Source organism: Delphinus delphis, chromosome 16, assembly GCF_949987515.2.
Source record: "Delphinus delphis chromosome 16, mDelDel1.2, whole genome shotgun sequence".
Taxonomy (NCBI): Eukaryota; Metazoa; Chordata; class Mammalia; order Artiodactyla; family Delphinidae; genus Delphinus; species Delphinus delphis.
In genome coordinates this window covers 8,844,762-8,861,930 of record NC_082698.1, presented here as the reverse complement: position 1 = coordinate 8,861,930, position 17,169 = coordinate 8,844,762, and the positions used below count along the sequence as shown (strand labels likewise).

General features: G+C 58.9%; 2 protein-coding genes across 2 annotated transcripts; both read left to right on the top strand.

The window, feature by feature from the left end:
• The first annotated feature begins 3,383 nt into the window (after positions 1–3,383).
• Positions 3,384–5,056, top strand: HMX3 (H6 family homeobox 3). Its single transcript, XM_060033527.1, has 2 exons — positions 3,384–3,786; positions 4,383–5,056. The coding sequence occupies exons 1-2, from the start codon at positions 3,384–3,386 to the stop codon at positions 5,054–5,056; spliced, it is 1,077 nt and encodes a 358-aa protein (XP_059889510.1).
• Positions 5,057–15,370: 10,314 nt separating this feature from the next.
• Positions 15,371–17,169, top strand: HMX2 (H6 family homeobox 2). Its single transcript, XM_060033526.1, has 2 exons — positions 15,371–15,638; positions 16,616–17,169. Exons 1-2 carry the CDS (start codon positions 15,371–15,373, stop codon positions 17,167–17,169), a joined length of 822 nt encoding a protein of 273 aa, XP_059889509.1.

Here is a 17,169-nt window from a genome sequence, read left to right as displayed (position 1 = left end):
ACTCAAGCATTCAGGCATTAACAAGCGGTTACTGAGTACCACTGGTTGGCCATCTGTGCTCTGAGTCCTGGGAAGAGGAATTAGACAGGCCCACCGCCCTTCCAGCAGCTCACATCTAGCCTGCAGTCAGGATGGGAGCCTAAGGGATCGGTTACAAGCGGGAACATAAAATGTGCCCTAAAACAGGGTCAGGAAAGGAGGGAGGGAGGGTGAGAGACAGGACCATTTCCTGTGGTGGCCAGGTAAAGATCAGCAGAGATCTGCAGGTGTTTCACTCTCTGTTTCTCTCTTTCTGCTTTTGTTCTCAAGCCAAAGCCGGGAAGGGTAAGACCGCCGGGGTTTTAAATGCTTTGTGCCTGGACGGTGGTTTCTCCCGCGCAGCCAACAGGTTTGGTTTAGAGGATGTCCCATAGAGGGCGCTGTTTGCCTGACTTTGACTGCAGTTGCGGGCGCAAGTGAACCGAAGCAACACCACTCGCCAGAGGGCGAGTGAAGGGCTGTGTCCGCGCCTGGGGCCTTAGGTCCACGAGCTTTCTGGAAGTGGGAGGGGAAAAAAGATTTAATCTGTGTTTCTGGCTGTTCAAACCCAGCATCCCTGAAACTTGGGGGACGGGCTGGGGGTGCTGACACCTGAGCATCTCCTCTCTCCCTGGTCAAAACGCACACACAAAAGCCAGCGTACCTGCGCGCCCTGGGAGGCAGGACACCGGGAGAACTTGGGTCAAGAGACAGTGAGGCTCCGGTAGCGGCGCCACAGGTGCAGGGGCTGCTGTCCCAGAGGACTCTTCCCCCACTCGCCTGCACCCCTCCCCATCTGGGTCTGGTCCCCAGTTGCAATCAGCCAAGAGACCACTTCCTCAGCCAGAACTTTTCGGCGACGTCTGCTGAACGCTTATTTTTCCTGGGAGGCCAGCAGCTTTTCTGCTTGTTTCAGCTTAAAGGCGGCTCCATGCGTCAGAACTTTGGCCAAGTTTGCACGCCTCTGCCTCGAACGGGAAGAGCTCCCAAAACGCAAGCGCGCACACACAGACACGCACGGGCCTCTTCGTCACAACCTCTGCCGCTTGGCCGGCAGGTGTGGGCGCTGCCCACCGAACGGGTTTGGACATAGGCCCCTCGAGCTATTTCTGCAGTTGGAGAGAAAATGACTTCTGGGTGTCCAGCACCCAGTGTTGGGTGACCTTGGCCCGGTCTCCTCCTCTCTGGGAGCCTGTTTCTATCTGTAAAACCTGAGTGTGAGATCCACCCTGTTCGAATCTCAGGGCTGTAACTGGCTCCAATCAGATTTTTGGATGGAATAGGGTTTTATATTCCAGTAAAGCCCTGTACAAACTCAAGGGAGTAATGAGAATGAGAATAATAATTGTTTATGGAAGTACCATTTACAATGCTTCCAGGTTCCCAAAGCAAATCAATATAGGGCTCACTACTGTAGGTGAATGTTTGGTGAAAGAAGTGTTAAATGTGCCCTTCGAGATTTGGTGGGGGAGGGTCTGAAGCCCCAGATCGGAAAATAAAACATACCCACTTCTCAACTGGGTAACCAAAGCGGTCGCGCCTGCCAATGCAGGGCAGCCTTGAGTTAGGTGAGGGCTTGATCTAACAAAAAAAAGGCGATGGTAAAGGAAGGGGCCACCAAAAGACCTCGGGTGTATGGAAGCTCACAATGGGTGGAGGGGAGTGATGGCCACTTTTCCACCTTTCTCTGACCAGGGAGCTGTTCTTGGGAAGGGACCCCACAAGTAATTCTGGTTTATTTGATGCTTAAGTTTAGAGTCTTAGATGCCTGTTTTCCGGCTTTCTTGTGCAATTTGGGGAGTCGTTTTTAAAGTCCATGGAGTAGAGTAACCGGCCGCACAGCTCACAGGTCCAGCAGGGTTCTCTAGGGACTTGACGGCAGGCGGGACGTGCTGCGGTGTCGCTGCCAAAGCCGCCACAGAGGAAGGTACGCCATTGTGCCTTCGGTTCGCACTGCTCCTCTTAAAGCGTTAGGCAGCTCCAAAGGCTGGCCAGAGAGACTTCCCGGGAGAAAATGCAGTCTTCGGGGCAGCGGGCTCAGAGTTGCTCGTCAAGGTTTGGGTCCCGGCGACCAGAGGAAAAGAATGCCCTGCAGAGCGTAGCCGTCGGTGCCGAGATGCCGCTGCCCCACCGCCCCACCAAGTGACGCGCGGGCGTCAGCCTGTTCTGCGCGCACACCTGGGTGCGCAGAGAGGCACAACCGCTCACGCTCTCCGGGGAAGGCTCACTCTTCGGTTTCCCAAGGCCAAAGGCCAAGGCCATGCGGATTTCTGAGACGGCTGACGCAGTGCAAGGACTTACACCCCGATTCCCTTCCTATCGACTAGATGGTGGGTGGGGAACCCAAATCCCCCTCTTCCTGGCCGCGCCTTTAGCAAGCTTTAGGGAAAATGCTGAGGTCGCTGGACCCCCAAAGGGTAGGAAAGTGCTGAGTTCACCGCGGGCCGGAGGCCGAGTCCTGCCTCCTGGGTCGGCGCTGCGTGGCTCTCCAGCTGAGTCGGGGCGGAGGGCCCCTGCCAAACCCCTGGGGGCGGGGAAGAGGCAGCTGCGAGCGCGGATAACCCCGAGGTGACCCGGGCGGGCCTGGACCGCCCCTTCCCCCTCCCGCGGGCCATGCGGCTGGAAGCGGGTCCCCGAGCTGCAGGGGGGAGAGGGAGGCGCGGGCTCCGGTAGCCGCGGCTGTCAGTGCGCTCCGGCCGGGGGCGCCGCCGGCTCAGCGTCCCTAGCTCGCCTCCTGCGCTCGCCGGAGCGCTCCGAGTGCCTCTTTAGCAGGAGCCAATATCCTTTTGTGCTAATAGGCTTGTCCTCATTTGCTGCCTAATTGGACTATATAAAGCCAATAATAGGCGGGCTCTTATAGCCCGAAGCCAAAGCGCCAAAATCCGAGGGAAGGCGAGGAGGGGGCAGTGGCGGAGGCGGCTGCGGGACCCGGGCTCGGCTGCGCCTTCGCCTGCCTAATCCCATTTGCCATTGTACGCGCCCAATCGCCGTATACTCCCCGCATTTAACTTGGATGACATTTTGATTTCATCATTAGCATCCGGCGCCGGATTGACGCAGCTCCAAGCCGGGGACTGCTCTAGCCGCCTCCTCCCCGGGAGCTGCAGCCGCCGCCTTGCCGCCTCGCTCCCTCGGTGCCGCTACGGGGCCGCTCCCCGCCCCTCAGCACCCCTCCCCCATGCGAGCCAGCCCCGGCCGGGTCCTCACCCCGCCCTCCTGCCGTTGGATTTGCGCCCGGGGCGGCCCCCGACTTTGCGCCCCGTAGTTGAGTTCCGTTTATGGTCTGATTTCCGGCGCCCGTCTGCTCGCCCGGCCGCCTGCCTGTCCCGTTCCCTCCCTCCCGGGGACCCGGAGGAGAGGGGACAATGCCGGAGCCCGGGCCGGACGCCCCCGGCACCGCTAGCGCGCAGCCCCCGCCGCCGCCGCCCCCGCCTCCCGCGCCCAAGGAGTCCCCATTCTCCATCAAGAACCTGCTCAACGGAGACCACCACCGGTCGCCCCCTAAGCCGCAGCCGCCCCCACGGACGCTCTTCGCTCCGGCCTCGGCCGCCGCCGCCGCCGCCGCCGCCGCCGCTGCCGCTGCGGCCAAGGGGGCCCTGGAGGGCGCCGCGGGCTTCGCGCTCTCGCAGGTGGGCGACCTGGCTTTCCCCCGCTTTGAGATCCCGGCGCAGAGGTTTGCCCTGCCCGCGCACTACCTGGAGCGCTCCCCGGCCTGGTGGTACCCCTACACCCTGACCCCCGCCGGCGGCCACCTCCCACGACCTGAAGGTACCGACCTCTCTTTGAACTTTCGTTGTCCTCCCTGCGCGCCTGTCCCAGTCCGGTCCGCGCTGCCTTCCACCGCAGCCCTGGGACCCCCGCACCCTCAAACGCGCTGTTTGGCCGGCTTCCTCCGTCCCCTGGCTTGCAACTCCTGCCCGCGCGCTCTGTTGCGCTGCTAGAGAATCCAATCCCACTTGGTGAGAAAAGAAATGGAGTTGGAGTCCGGGGCGCGGCGCTTCCCGGGAAAGTGGCCTCGGGCATGAATGGGGAGGCTTCAGGTGGCTGGGACTGGGGACCTGGCCTGGATGGAGGGAGTGAATCTCCGCGGGCCCCCGGCGAGGGAACTGAGGGAAAGAAAGGAACCGGCCGTGCTGCCCACTCCGGGTCTCCCTAGCCTCTCCTCGGGAGAAGGTTGGATGCCAGGATGTGGCACCCCTCTTCTGGCCCAGCCGGGAAGGAGGAGGCCCGCGGGAATGGTGAGGCCTCGAGGCCTGGGGCCCAGAGGCCGGCGCGGGTTGAGCCTGCCGCTCCCAGGCGCCAGGCCTCGCTGAAGGCTGTGTCCGTGTGCGTGTGTGTGCGTCCGTCTGTCTGTCTCTCTCCAGCCTCGGAGAAGGCCCTGCTACGAGACTCCTCCCCCACCTCGGGCACCGACCGCGACTCCCCGGAGCCGCTGCTTAAAGCCGACCCGGACCACAAGGAGCTGGACTCCAAGAGCCCGGACGAGATCATTCTGGAGGAGAGCGACTCGGAGGAAGGCAAGAAGGAGGGCGAGGCGGCGCCGGGCGCGGCCGGGGCGAACGTGGGAGCGGCGGCGGCGACGCCGGGCGCCGAGGACTGGAAGAAGGGCGCGGAGAGCCCGGAGAAGAAGCCCGCGTGCCGCAAGAAGAAGACGCGCACGGTCTTCTCGCGCAGCCAGGTCTTCCAGCTCGAGTCCACCTTCGACATGAAGCGCTACCTGAGCAGCTCGGAGCGCGCCGGCCTGGCCGCGTCGCTGCACCTCACCGAGACGCAGGTCAAGATCTGGTTCCAGAACCGCCGCAACAAGTGGAAGCGGCAGCTGGCAGCCGAGCTGGAGGCGGCCAACCTGAGCCACGCCGCGGCGCAGCGCATCGTACGGGTGCCCATCCTCTATCACGAGAACTCGGCGGCCGAGGGCGCGGCGGCCGCGGCCGCGGGGGCCCCGGTGCCAGTCAGCCAGCCGCTGCTCACCTTCCCGCACCCCGTGTATTACTCTCACCCGGTGGTCTCGTCCGTGCCGCTGCTCCGGCCCGTCTGAGGCCCGAGAGGGGAGGAGGAGGGAGCACCCGGCCCCCTTCCCAGACCCCAGAGGAGACTGGGCCGGGCCGAGGGCGCAGAGACGTCCAGCGGCCTTCGGGAACCGGGGCTTCGGCGCGCGGCTCCGGCCTCCCCTTCCCCAATCGGTAGCGTTTTTGTAAGTATTTGCAATGCATTTTCGTGCAATTCACCCCTAATGGATTTGAGGCGCTTCCCCTCTTACTTTTGGTTTTGGTTTATATTAAGAGAAAGCAGGAAAAAGACAAAATTTCCAGGTCAAATATTTCGGCTGAAAAAGCTTTTGCAAAATGTGCCGCCCTCCCCACCCCCCGCCCCTAGTTTGCCTTGCGCGGTGGCTTTTTGGGTTTTATTTTTATGGAAGGAAAGTAAGCGCAAATCCTGAACCCCTCTAATTGATTCATTTTCTATAGAACTATTTTCAGAAGGAGAGAGAGAGAGAGAGAGAGAGAGAGAGAGAGAGGGAGAGGGAGAGAGGGAGAAATTCACGTTGTAGTACTTTTATTTCTGAATTTCTGGGTGTGGTTCTTCCTCTCCACTCCCAATCAGATATTCCCCAGTTTTCAGAACCTGAGCAGCCTCTCATAAGAACCCCGACTCAGGCCACTTTTCTCTCCCCGGCAGAGGTCTGTCGCAATTGACCTCTTCATCTGTCCTTTTTGGGACCGATGAATTCTCTAATTAAGTGTTTAAAGGGAAAAGACGAGGCAGCCCCAAATCAGACTTCTGATTATTGAAACAACTCCACATCTGGCCTGGTGTGGACGGTCTTATTTATTAGCAGCCTATATGTGGGGAATTTCATTTGTTGGTAAATTATTATTAATGTTACCTTTATTACTTTGTTCCCTATTTTGAGAGAATATTTCAATATTAAAAAAACCTTATCTTTTATCCTCTCCACCTACCGTTTTGTTCTGCAGTAACTGTTGTACTTTTGACCTGTGCAATATTGAACAAAATTTCCTGAGAGCCTGCTTCTTCCTCCACGGAGAGAAGCAGACGTCTTCAATGCATAATTCCGGTCATTCGTTTATGAGGAAGAAATTAAGAAGGGGAAAGGGGGGAAGGAAGGAAACAAGGATAGGTAGCAATGCTCAAAGGAGTAAGATAGGCATACCGGAGCGCTTTAAGTGAAGGACAATCAATTTAGGAGAATTTTAACTTATTTGATAAATGTACAGATTTCTTGTAAAGTTCACCCTCAACTCCTCAGGGCTCCTTGCTCTGCCACCCAATCTGTTTTCTTTCTGTCGGCTACACCTGTTGTTCTGCGATAGTTTGTCCCTCCCACCCATCTCCCTCACCTCTGTCCGGATTCAGTCGCTTTTTAAGGAAAAGAGGGAAAAAAATCACAAAATATTGTTACACTTAATGTTGTCGTGAAATGGAATTAATTAAAAAGAAAAGAAAAGCGAGGCATTTCCTGTTGCCAGAGTGTGTAACTTTGGACGATTTTCCCCAGAGCAGGTATCTGCGAACTCTCTTCTGCCTCGCTCTCTGGCTGCCTCTGCAATGGCCGAGTCCGACCTGGACGCACATCCCTATAATCCAGGAGGCGGCGGAGACAGAGGCGGCTTTGTTCGCGACCAGATCCGCTCTCTCCGTACCGTACGCCTCTTGAAACGCCCTGTGAGCAAGGGAAGAATGCGGGGCGGAACGGGTGAGGACCCGGGCTTATCTAGTTCGCAGAATTGAGCGCAGCGACAGCCGCAAGCTCAGAGACCGCTGGTATTTCCGATCGCAGGGCAGCAGCCTCGCATTCCGTTCCCAGACCGCGGGGTCCTTTGGGAGCCGCGAGCTTTTGGGCAGAACATCCCTGAGCACTCACTGGGCCGGAGCGGGGTCGGCTCCGGCTGCCTCCAGGGTCGGGGGAGGGAAGAAGGGAGTGAACTTGGAGTTTAGCTGCGGCCTGAGGCAGATCGCGATGTCCAGCTGGGAGAGGCCAGGCTGCGAGCGGGCGACCCCAGGGAGGCCAACCAGGCCTAGGGACGGCGGCTCCCAGCTCCGGGACAGGGAGGCCTCCGCAAGCCTGGAGCAACTGTGGCTCCCGGGGCGGCTAGGGTGTGGGCGCGGTCATGGTGAGTCCAGTGCCGGGGAGCAGAGACCACCTGACTGCGGCGGCGACATCCGAGAGGACTTTGCCTCCTCCCGGGCAGATCCTTTTCTGTGCACCGCGCCCAAAGGCTCACAGGCGCAGGGTTTCTCTGGGCCCTGTACCCCGATCCCGGCAGCCGCCGGGAAGTGCAGCGCTAGCGGTTCCCAAGCTCCTGCCGGGCGCCCGGCCTCCACGCACCGGGTGGGCGGCCTGCCGAGCGCGGCGCTCCCGGAGCTGCTCGAGAGCGCGGGCCCGGAGGCCGGAAGCAGGTGCTTGGGCGCCCCTTGCCAACGCGGCGCGACTGCCTGCCCTAGGGCTTGGGGTCTGCACGCCCAGCTCCTGTCAGGGCGCGTTTGAAGCTGGGGAGCCGAGAAAGGGGAGACGGTGAAGATCCCTGTGAGCACACCGCGGGCGCGTCCGCTGGGGAGCGCCTGCACGCGCTCTCATCCCCTCTCCCAGAGCTTTACAGTTGCAGTTGCTCAAACCCAATCCACACGATTGATTCTTCTGTGGCTGAAACGTCAAGTATCGTTTCCTATGGATGGGAAACTGCCTCCGAATAAACTGGCATGTGTAGTTATGGCAAAATTTAGCCTGGACCTCAGTGAAGATGGATCTCCCTTTATTTTCCTCTGGTTTGGGATAAAAACGAGGGCATGTGTCACAAATGAAAAATAAACAGAAATTCGGGGTCCAAATATGTCGTTCCTTGTGTTACCTGCAAACACAGTGATGCCTTTTACTGTCGGCAATACTAACTGCGGGACAGGCCAATAACAGCTCATTAAAAATAATGTTGCAATAGCAAACACGTTCCTAGATTTTACAGCCAGAACACGATGCTATCAAGCGCCAAGAAAATACTCCTTTATTTGTGTTTGGATTCTAGAAAATGGTTCTTGACTGACCTGGTCTTTACAAAGTCGAGAAATAACTGGTTCTCCACACGCACAGTTTGTTCTTTGTCCTGCTCCTGCAGCCTCCCTTTCCCTCCCTTTGAGGACCCCGTTGCCCTAGGCCGGTGAGTCCCTCCCAGGAGCCAAGGTGAAGCCCTGGGGGAGGAATGTGGCTCGGCCGTCGCCTGGGACTGGCAGTGATATGAACCTAGAAGCCTGCCCAGGCAGGAAACATCTGCTTTGCTCCCGTCGGCTGGGGGTCGTGGTATTTCTCACAATGCAAGAGACAGGGAGCACGGAAGCTGCTCCCCGAGCGCGAAGCATCCTAGGCTCTACCGCAAGCTTTCGTGTCGGGAGAGGCCAAGACAGCACTTTGATGGAACCGTCGCATCTCGAGAGCTAGCCCGGGGCCGTCTTCCCCCACACAGAGTGCTTCTCTAGGCGACGCCTCTGCAAGGATTGCCAGGAACTGCTGGAACTGCTCAGCAGAAGGGGCTCTGTGGCGGAGTGAGCGTACCTCCACTCAACTCCTCCAAGAAATCCCTAGGACACTGAGCCAACATCCCCGATTTCATCCTTTTATCTTCCCCTCCCTTCAGATTGTGGAACCCAGCCTTCTCTCCTATCCTAACTTCAGATCCTTCCCTATTGGCACCCCCAATTAGTCAAGCCAGTGCAATGGCTTAATCGGCTTCCTGGCTTAATCCTCTCTGCATTATCCAGACATGCATGCAGACAACCTACAGGATACACTCACCCTCAAGGGTGACACGAAACACTCACTGTCCCCCCCCCCCACTTCTGTTAGACCTCCTAACAGACACCACATCCAGGGGCTCCCAGGGCCCAACCTGTATATGTGTTTAGCATCACATATACATTGTGATCACATAGCATCACAACAGCACAGGCACAGTCAGGCACACTTTGTTCTGGGTGACCCTGGGCAGCTGGTTTTCTCTGATGGCCCCAGGCTAAGGCAAGCTGGGAAGAACCTTGTAGAAAGGATTGGGCAGGGAGCGAGGTGGTGCTCCTACTTCTGGGGCGTGAAGCTGGAAATCCTCTGGGCAGAGATGCCTCATGTTCCCTCGTCACAAGCCACCTGGGACAAACTAGGGGAGCCGCCATCATCCCACTTCAGACCCCCATATGCCTATGGGCCGGGGCCTCACTCGGAGCCGGGGTCCTCACGGTGCTGGGCTTTGCGGCTCTGAGTGCCCGGGAGCGTCTCCGGGCCCTGGGAGACCAGAGAGCCAGCTCTCGCTCGAGCTGTTTCTGTTGGCAACACAGATGTATTTCTTTTATTTGGTAGTAAATAGAGCGGGTGTGTGTACATCAAACAAGAGCAAGACAGATATAAACGGCCCCACCCCCGCCACTGGGCCTTCATTCTGAGCCAGGACGTCCCCTGGCACGCCAGAGCCCCAGAGTGCGCGCTGCAGGGTGGGGCGGGGAGAAGGAGGGGGAGGTACGAAGGTCGGTGGGGTTCGCTTTCTCGTCTGCAAGAGCACGCTGGGTCAGCCGCAGCCCGGGCGATGGGAGCTGGGGTCAGAGCAGTGGGGGCCTAGAGGGCTGCACAGCCTTCCGACCTTCGGGAGCTTTGGCGAGAGCTGGCGTCGTAGGGCTGCCTGGGCCCGGGCCAAGCATTCCAGCTTCTACTCCTCTGCGCGCGCGGGGCACCTGGACTTCCCTGGAAAGGCCCTGCGGGGACCGGAGACGTTGCTGAGCACCGCCCTGCCCGCCTCCAAGGCTCCATTTTGCCCCACCCCTCGCGCTTGTCCACGCCCCGAGTCCTGTGACCCATCCAGGAGGCTTCTTCCCCTCAGCGATCCAAACTTAGAATGCAAAGCGGCTAGGAAAAGACCACTCTACTGGGTCACCGCGACGGGGTCAGGGTGCAAAAACCATGAGCCCCATAGAAATCCCCACTTGGGGTCCAGAGCACAGCCGAGGAAGCCCCTGGGACGTCGCCCGCCCAGGCACTTACACCGGGCCAGGCAGAGGCACTCCTTCGCCCCTCCTCGCGGCTTGCCGCCCACTCTCTGCCCATCCCCTCCCGCCCAGCCTGCAGGCAGTCTCTGCCTTGTGGGTGCGAGCGATCCGCGCGTCTGGGCGTACGCGAATCGCGGTGTGCACGCCTTTGTGTGCACGTGCGCCCGTCTGGGTGTGCAGGGCGAATGTTTACCCTTTGACCTCACAAATAGTCGGGGAGGGGTGCTGTGGGTGGTTGGCGGAAGGGAGAAAAGGGCTGTAAAGATAAGTGGGCCTGCTATACTTTGGAGCCCTGCCTAGTGACTCGGACCCGGATCTTGAGTTGAGATTTCGGACGCGCCTGTTCCCGAGCTTGCTTCTCCTGCGGAAGTACCCTGGAGGCTTATCGGGTGGGGAGCCACAGCTTCTGGGGAATCCGATCTCAGACAGCAGCGCAGCTGGGGTCCAGTTATCCGCCAGGGCTTTCCCCCCACCATTCTGCCTCCAGAATCCCGTAGCACTTCAACCGTGTGTCCGGGCAATTCCCGAGACAAGAGACAAGAGATCGCTGGAAGCAGCGTGCATCCTCGGACAGTTCCCAGGAGATGAGCCCTTGTACTCGCCCAGGTCCCTTCTTGGCTGCTGCTCCAGCCGATGCGTCTTCGCGGCGAAACTGGCCCAAATCTCTGTCGCCCGGGTTCCAAAAGGATCCCCTCTGGTTGCAGTGGACGGAGAGGAAGAAGAGTTGGGGGAGAGGTGTAGCGCGAGCGAGCGAGAGCACGCCGACAGAGAGTTGCGCCCATCATTTAGTCAGGAGCGACGAGGTGGAGTCACCTGGTGTGCCTCACCGGAGCGCTAAAGTCTTAAAGAAATAGAAAGAATCCCCTTCTCTCGTGAGCTCCTTCGCCGCCCTCGCCCCCCTTGGTGATGGAGTGCACGCATCAGATTTTCATCAAAGTTCTATTAAGTGAAACATAGGTTGCAGGGCACCCTTTGATTGAAACAGTTTAAATTTTAATTGTGTTTTTAATTTGACATATAGTTGCAGAAAGGAATGACACTGCGTCGCCAAGGGGCGGTCGATTTTCTTAATTTCTCCCAGAGGAATTGATGAGTCTATCAGGCCACTAGATTGGAAACCCATTAAAGCTCTCTGGTTAGGCTGTTAATTGGAACTTGATGGATGTGGGGAGGCGGGTGTTGGGACTCGGCTATGCTGATCCAATCTTCACGACTTTCTGTTTTCCAATAAATTACACAATTCATTTTCCAGCCGCAGATTACATAAATTGTACACCTCTGGGGCTCTCTTTTTCAAATAGGGAGCCCTTTTCCCCAAAAGCCTATTGCGGGATGTCATTTGCACCAAAGAACGAACAGCAGAGGCCCTTGAATGAAAATCGAAACATAATCAACGTTTATACTTAGAAAATTTATTGAGATCATTTTCTCTGGTATTTCCTTATTTTAAAGTTTGGACGCGCCATATATCATAATCCACTCGCGTAAAGGGGGGTCAGCCTGTGTTTAATATTTATCGAAGCTTGATTCCAAGATCAAACTTGTTTATGACTTCATCTGTCATTTCGGAGGGAGCCTTCTTCTACTATTACCCGGCTCAGCCAGCCTATTTCCCAACTGCCGCAGAGAAGAGAGGATCAATTTTTATTACGCTCCTCGGCAAGTTTGCTCTGGGCCGCTTTAATATCGAGCAGTGGCATAATCTCGGGACCTAAACTTTAAGCGTCTTTTCAGTCTCGGAAAGTTTATCATTCCTTGGAACCCGTTTATGCCTAATTCCTAGGAAGGGTGGGGGGCATCCCAAAGATGATGAGGGGCCTTCCTCCTGGGTAGGGGCTGTTGATCTGACTGGAGTAGGGTGGGGCGCAGCTATCCGGAGGCTTGGAGGGTGGGGTGGGAGGTGAGACTGAGTTGAAGAATTGCCACACTTGAGGGCAGAGAGATGGGGTGTCTGTGGGTGGTGGTTCCTGAAGCTTAAGGTTCCTGGGAGTGCGTTTGGCAGCTGCGTTGAGCCCAGGAGAGGGCGTGTGGGCCTCTGCACTCGCCGTGAAGTCTTAGGGACCCCCCCCCAAATGCCCTGAAGGGACGGCGGGAAGATCGTGTCTTGGCTCTCTGGCCCCTGCCCTGGGACTGCTGTCTGCCCGAGGTGGGGGAGATCCTGCAGGTGCCCAGTTAAAGAGACTGGAGGAGAGGAGAGTCTGCCTGGTCTCCGCCACAGCCTCCCTGCCTCCGTCCTGCGCCAGCAGCACCACTTCCCCGGCTCAGTTTAGAGTGTGTCAGTGTGAGGCACACACTAGTCGGAGCTCAGTGAACGTTTGCTGACTGTGTGTGACTGTGAAAGTGTTTATGCAAGCGCGTGCGTGAGGCTTCAGGCGTTCGCATCTAAAGGTGCACAGGGTGCCGGGGTGGAGGAGGCCGCACAGGTCAGCTCCCCAGCCCCTCGCCGTTCCCGGGTCTGGGAGCTGCTTCTCCGAGGCCCATCCCGGAGGCCCAGCTGCTTCCTCACTTGGTCACTGCTCTGGCTGAGGCCAACCCTGTGGGCCCTTGACTCAACCCAAACATGTGCCCCGCGGTCCCGAGATGGCGGGGGTCCTCACAGTCTACCCCGCAGCCACTCCCAAGCTCAAGGCCAATGCACGCCCCGCCCCTCGCCCCTTCCAAAGAGTCCTGTATTGGCAGTGGAACAGCCTCGGGCTTCAATCTTGCTTACTCTGCTTGGGCTTTTTTTTTTTTTTTTTTTTTTCTGAGCCTCAGTTCCTCCACCTGTACATTGGGGGGGGGTACAGATCTGCACCACAGGTTTGCTGTGAGGATTAAAGTGAAGAATGTTAGGATGCTCTCAGAATATTCCAGGTTGCCGGCACCAAGTATTTGCTAGCTTAGAAGGGTTCAATCAATGCCCTCCCCTTACCCCAAATCTTCTTTCGTCCCCAGTGGAGGGCAGGCTCAGCTCGTCCGGTCCGCCAATTTCCCGCCGGGTGGCTTCAGCGCGGGCCGGGAGACAGCTCCCACTCAGGGTGCTTGCGGGAGGCGGAGAGGTCGCAGGCGGGTGAGAGTCGGGTGTTTGTTTTCAGGATGCTCCCTTCTACCCCCCAACCGTGCGGGAGCGCGCGGGACGGGCTGTGACGTGGCCCGGGAGCCTGCGCCGCGGCCCCGCAGAGGGGGACGCACAAATTGTATTTCAGCACCGGGTCCTTCCGGGTTAATGAGCTGACACCATGATTAAAGCTGACCATTTGTAATGTGTCTCGACCCCGCCGCCGAGCCCTGAAGAGGTTAATGCGGTGACGGAGGCCGGCACCTGCCCCTCGCGGGCCTCCCGGGCCGTGGCGCACAGCCTCTGCCCCCCCCGCCCCGCCCCCTTGCCTGCCTCTGCCCGGGTTGCGCCGCCGACTCCTAATCAATTAGCCCATTAACGAGCCCTTGGAGGAGTTAAGTAGGGAGAGGTTCTGCCACGGGTAAGGCTGCAGTCGGTAACTCACCGCGGCTAATGATATTATAAGCGCTTTGCTCAATAACCCGGGCGCGGCGCGGGCGAGGAGAGAACTGCACCGTCATGATGCAGAGTCTGGACATTTGTAGGGACTGATTCCAGAGTCTCCTCTCACCCTTGGCTGCATTTGGGGGGCACCCTAGGGTCAGGGCTCCCGGGATCATTTGGTCGAGCGGTCTCGAGGCCTCAGACCCAGGGGGTGGGGTTGCCTGAGCGCCCTGGAGCCTTGCTTCCACCTTCGGTTCTTCGACGCTTGTGTAGACAGCTGTGCCCCCGAAACATTTTGCCTGCGCCGGACTGGTTCCACATCCAGTACCAGCTGATCTGGGAATTAAAAGAACAAGAGTCAGGGCTTTGAGGGGGCCGTGAGGATGAGGTAGGGAAATGTGGTTAATTGAGCGCCCACCGCAAGCTGTGCTCAGAGTTATGCACTTTGACCTCATACAGCTTCTGTGAGGTAATCGTTGCTTCTCCCCCCAATTTTAGGAATGAGGAAACCGAGGCTCAGAAAGTTTAAGTATCCTGTCCAAGGTCACCTAGCCATTTGAATACACTTTGTCTAATTCTAAAACCATGTCGCTATCCTCACCTCCTTCTCTCCTTTCCTGGAGCAAAGCGCTTCTCTTTTTGCAGCAATTCCCTCACCTCCAATATTTGCCTAAAAGTGAGAGTCACTTATGGAAGAGGAGGCCGAGCTTTGGGCTGCTTACAAAGGTTTACAGAGGACCTACAATGAGTTCCTAGTGATTCTAGGCTTTCCAGTGCTTTTTCATTCCTACCTAAAGCCATCCTCGAAACAGGTGAAGGGGAGATATTAATGAGAAGTTCATATCACCTAGGAGGGCAGTGAGGCTCTGACTGGGATTTCACTTGTCCAAGTTCACGCAGCATGGAAATGAGGGTGCTGGGACTTGAACCCGAATCTCTTGAAACAAGATCTAGGGCTTCCCTCCCGCACCCCCAACGATCTTGCAGCCCCGTTGGGCCTGTGACAGGGGTGGGGTCTGTAGGCGGGGAAGGGCCCAAGTTGTCTGCTCCCAGGCCTCCCCGGTAAGCTCCTGGAAAGAGCATCAGTTCCTATGCGCACGCTCCTAAATCCCCCGCCCCCCGGCCTCCTGCGCCGGGCGCACCGGTCTGCGGGGTGCCAGCCCTGCTGGCCTGCCCAGGCGAGAAGGAGTGAGTTTGGGGAGGGTCGTGGAACAGCCTGTGAGTCCCTCTGAGGGTTCGAGGACCCGTCGCCTATGGGAGGCGTCGGGTCACTCCAGCTGAGCCCCGAACTGCCCCTACCTCTCGAAAGGGCAGGGGTCCGAGCGATCAGTGCCGCCACACAGGGTAGGAACTTGGGCTGGAATCTATGTTGCTTTCGGTCCAGGCTGGCTCTTTGCACGCTCCTGGGAGCACAGGCGCTGCATGCGGGGCCTGGGCTTTTTTGAAATTTTCCGGGGCCGCTCGGCGGCGCTGCGATTGGCCGCGTCTGAGTAACCTCTATGCAAATGAGGCCGCGCCACCTCTGCGCCGCCGGGGACTCGGCGAGCTGGCGGGCAAGGAAGGGGCATTCGCGCCGGGGCTGGGCGGCCGCACCTAAAGCCGGGCGGGCACGGACCCCAGCGCAGCCGTCCGGTGCCCGCGTGTCCCCCGCGCGTAGGGGACGCCTCGCCAGCTTTGCCGCCCCCTCCCCCTGGCTCCCCTCCCCCCTCCCCCTGGCTCCCCTCCCCCCTCCCCCCACCCCCTCCGCCTGCCTGCCTGCCTGCACCACCTTCCACCCAGATCATCTCTAAAGGGAGTTCTTGGTTTCCTCCGATTTCTTATGAACCCAGGATGGGAAGCAAGGAAGATGCGGGCAAGGGGTGTCCGGCGGCCGGCGGCGTCTCCAGCTTCACCATTCAGTCCATCTTGGGCGGGGGCCCCTCGGAGGCGCCACGGGAGCCCGCCGGCTGGCCGGCCAGGAAGCGCAGCCTGTCTGTGTCCTCGGAGGAGGAGGAGCCGGACGAAGGCTGGAAGGCACCCGCCTGCTTCTGCCCAGACCCGCACGGTCCCAAGGAGCCCGGCCCCAAGCACCACCCCCCCATCCCCTTTCCTTGCCTGGGTAAGGATCGCACGCCCCCGGGTCAGCAGCGAGCAAGCTCTAGGGGAGGGAAGCTGTGCGGGGGCTCTCGCGTCGCCCCCCCCCTCGCCTGGCCAGAGCCGCGGCCGCGCGGGGTGCAGTGCCGAGGGGAGGAGACGCGCGCTCTGTGCTGACTCCTCCGCCCGGCGGGCGCTCGGGAAGAAACCGGGAGCACAGATGTGGCGCGGCGCGGTTTTGGGGAAGGTTGGGTTGGAGGGAGAGTGTACCATAGTGGGTTGGGCACAGGGCCTGCCGCACGCGTGGCTGTGCCCTCAATATCCCCTTTGCACATCGTATACTTTCTGCACACGAGGTCTGGAAGTCGGATCTGAGCGGTCGGTCTTTCTCTACCGCAATCTCTTTCAGCGTCTTTTTCTTCTCTCTCTCTTCCGCTCTCTCGACCTCTGCCTCTCTCTCTCTCTCTCTCTCTCTCTCTCTCTCTCTCTCTCTCTCTCCTCCTCCTCCTCCTCGGAATGATTAGCACTCCAAGATGATTGACAATGGTGCCTTTCGTAGATGGTTCCTCTTTACAACATCTGACCAAGGGGAGCCCCGCGTTAGTCCTTAGCGTGATTTCAGAACAAACGGCCTGTGAAATGATGCCACACTATAAAGCTCAGGGAACTCTTCCAGTTCAGTTACAAGGCAAAATCATCTTTTAAAATGATGCTAATGTCCCCCCCTCCAGATCTCCTCCCCCTGTTGCCACACGTCCTTTCACGAAGCTGGGAGCACAGAGACCCCAGACTCGAAGTAGCTGGATCCCTGTCCTGTTGCTTTTCAAAAGGCGGGTGCCGGGCTTTGGGTTTCAGCGAGAGGGAGAGAAGAGGATGGGGGTGGGGACCAAGGAAGATGAGACCAAGGCTGCAGGCGCCTGCCAACTCCCTGGTTCCGGCGAGAGCTGGGGGTCTTTGAGGCTTCCCAACTCCATGGCCTTCCTCTTTGTTCTCACTCCCCAGGTACCCCCAAGGGCAGCGGAGGCGCGGGGCCGGCGAGCTCGGAGCGCACGCCTTTCCTTTCTTCGCACCCAGACTTTAAGGAAGATAAAGAGAGGCTCTTGCCCGCGGGCTCGCCGTCGCCGGGGCCCGAGCGGCCGCGGGACGGCGGCGGCGCCGAGAGGCAGGCGGGCGCGGCCAAGAAGAAGACGCGCACGGTCTTCTCGCGCAGCCAGGTGTACCAGCTCGAGTCCACCTTCGACATGAAGCGCTACCTGAGCAGCTCGGAGCGCGCCTGCCTTGCCTCCAGCCTGCAGCTCACCGAGACCCAGGTCAAGACTTGGTTCCAGAACCGCCGCAACAAGTGGAAGCGGCAGCTCTCCGCGGAGCTGGAGGCGGCCAACATGGCGCACGCGTCGGCGCAGACTCTGGTGGGAATGCCGCTGGTGTTCCGGGACAGCTCGCTGCTGCGCGTGCCGGTGCCACGCTCGCTCGCCTTCCCCGCGCCGCTCTACTACCCGGGCAGCAACCTCTCGGCCTTACCTCTCTACAACCTCTACAGCAAGCTCGACTACTGA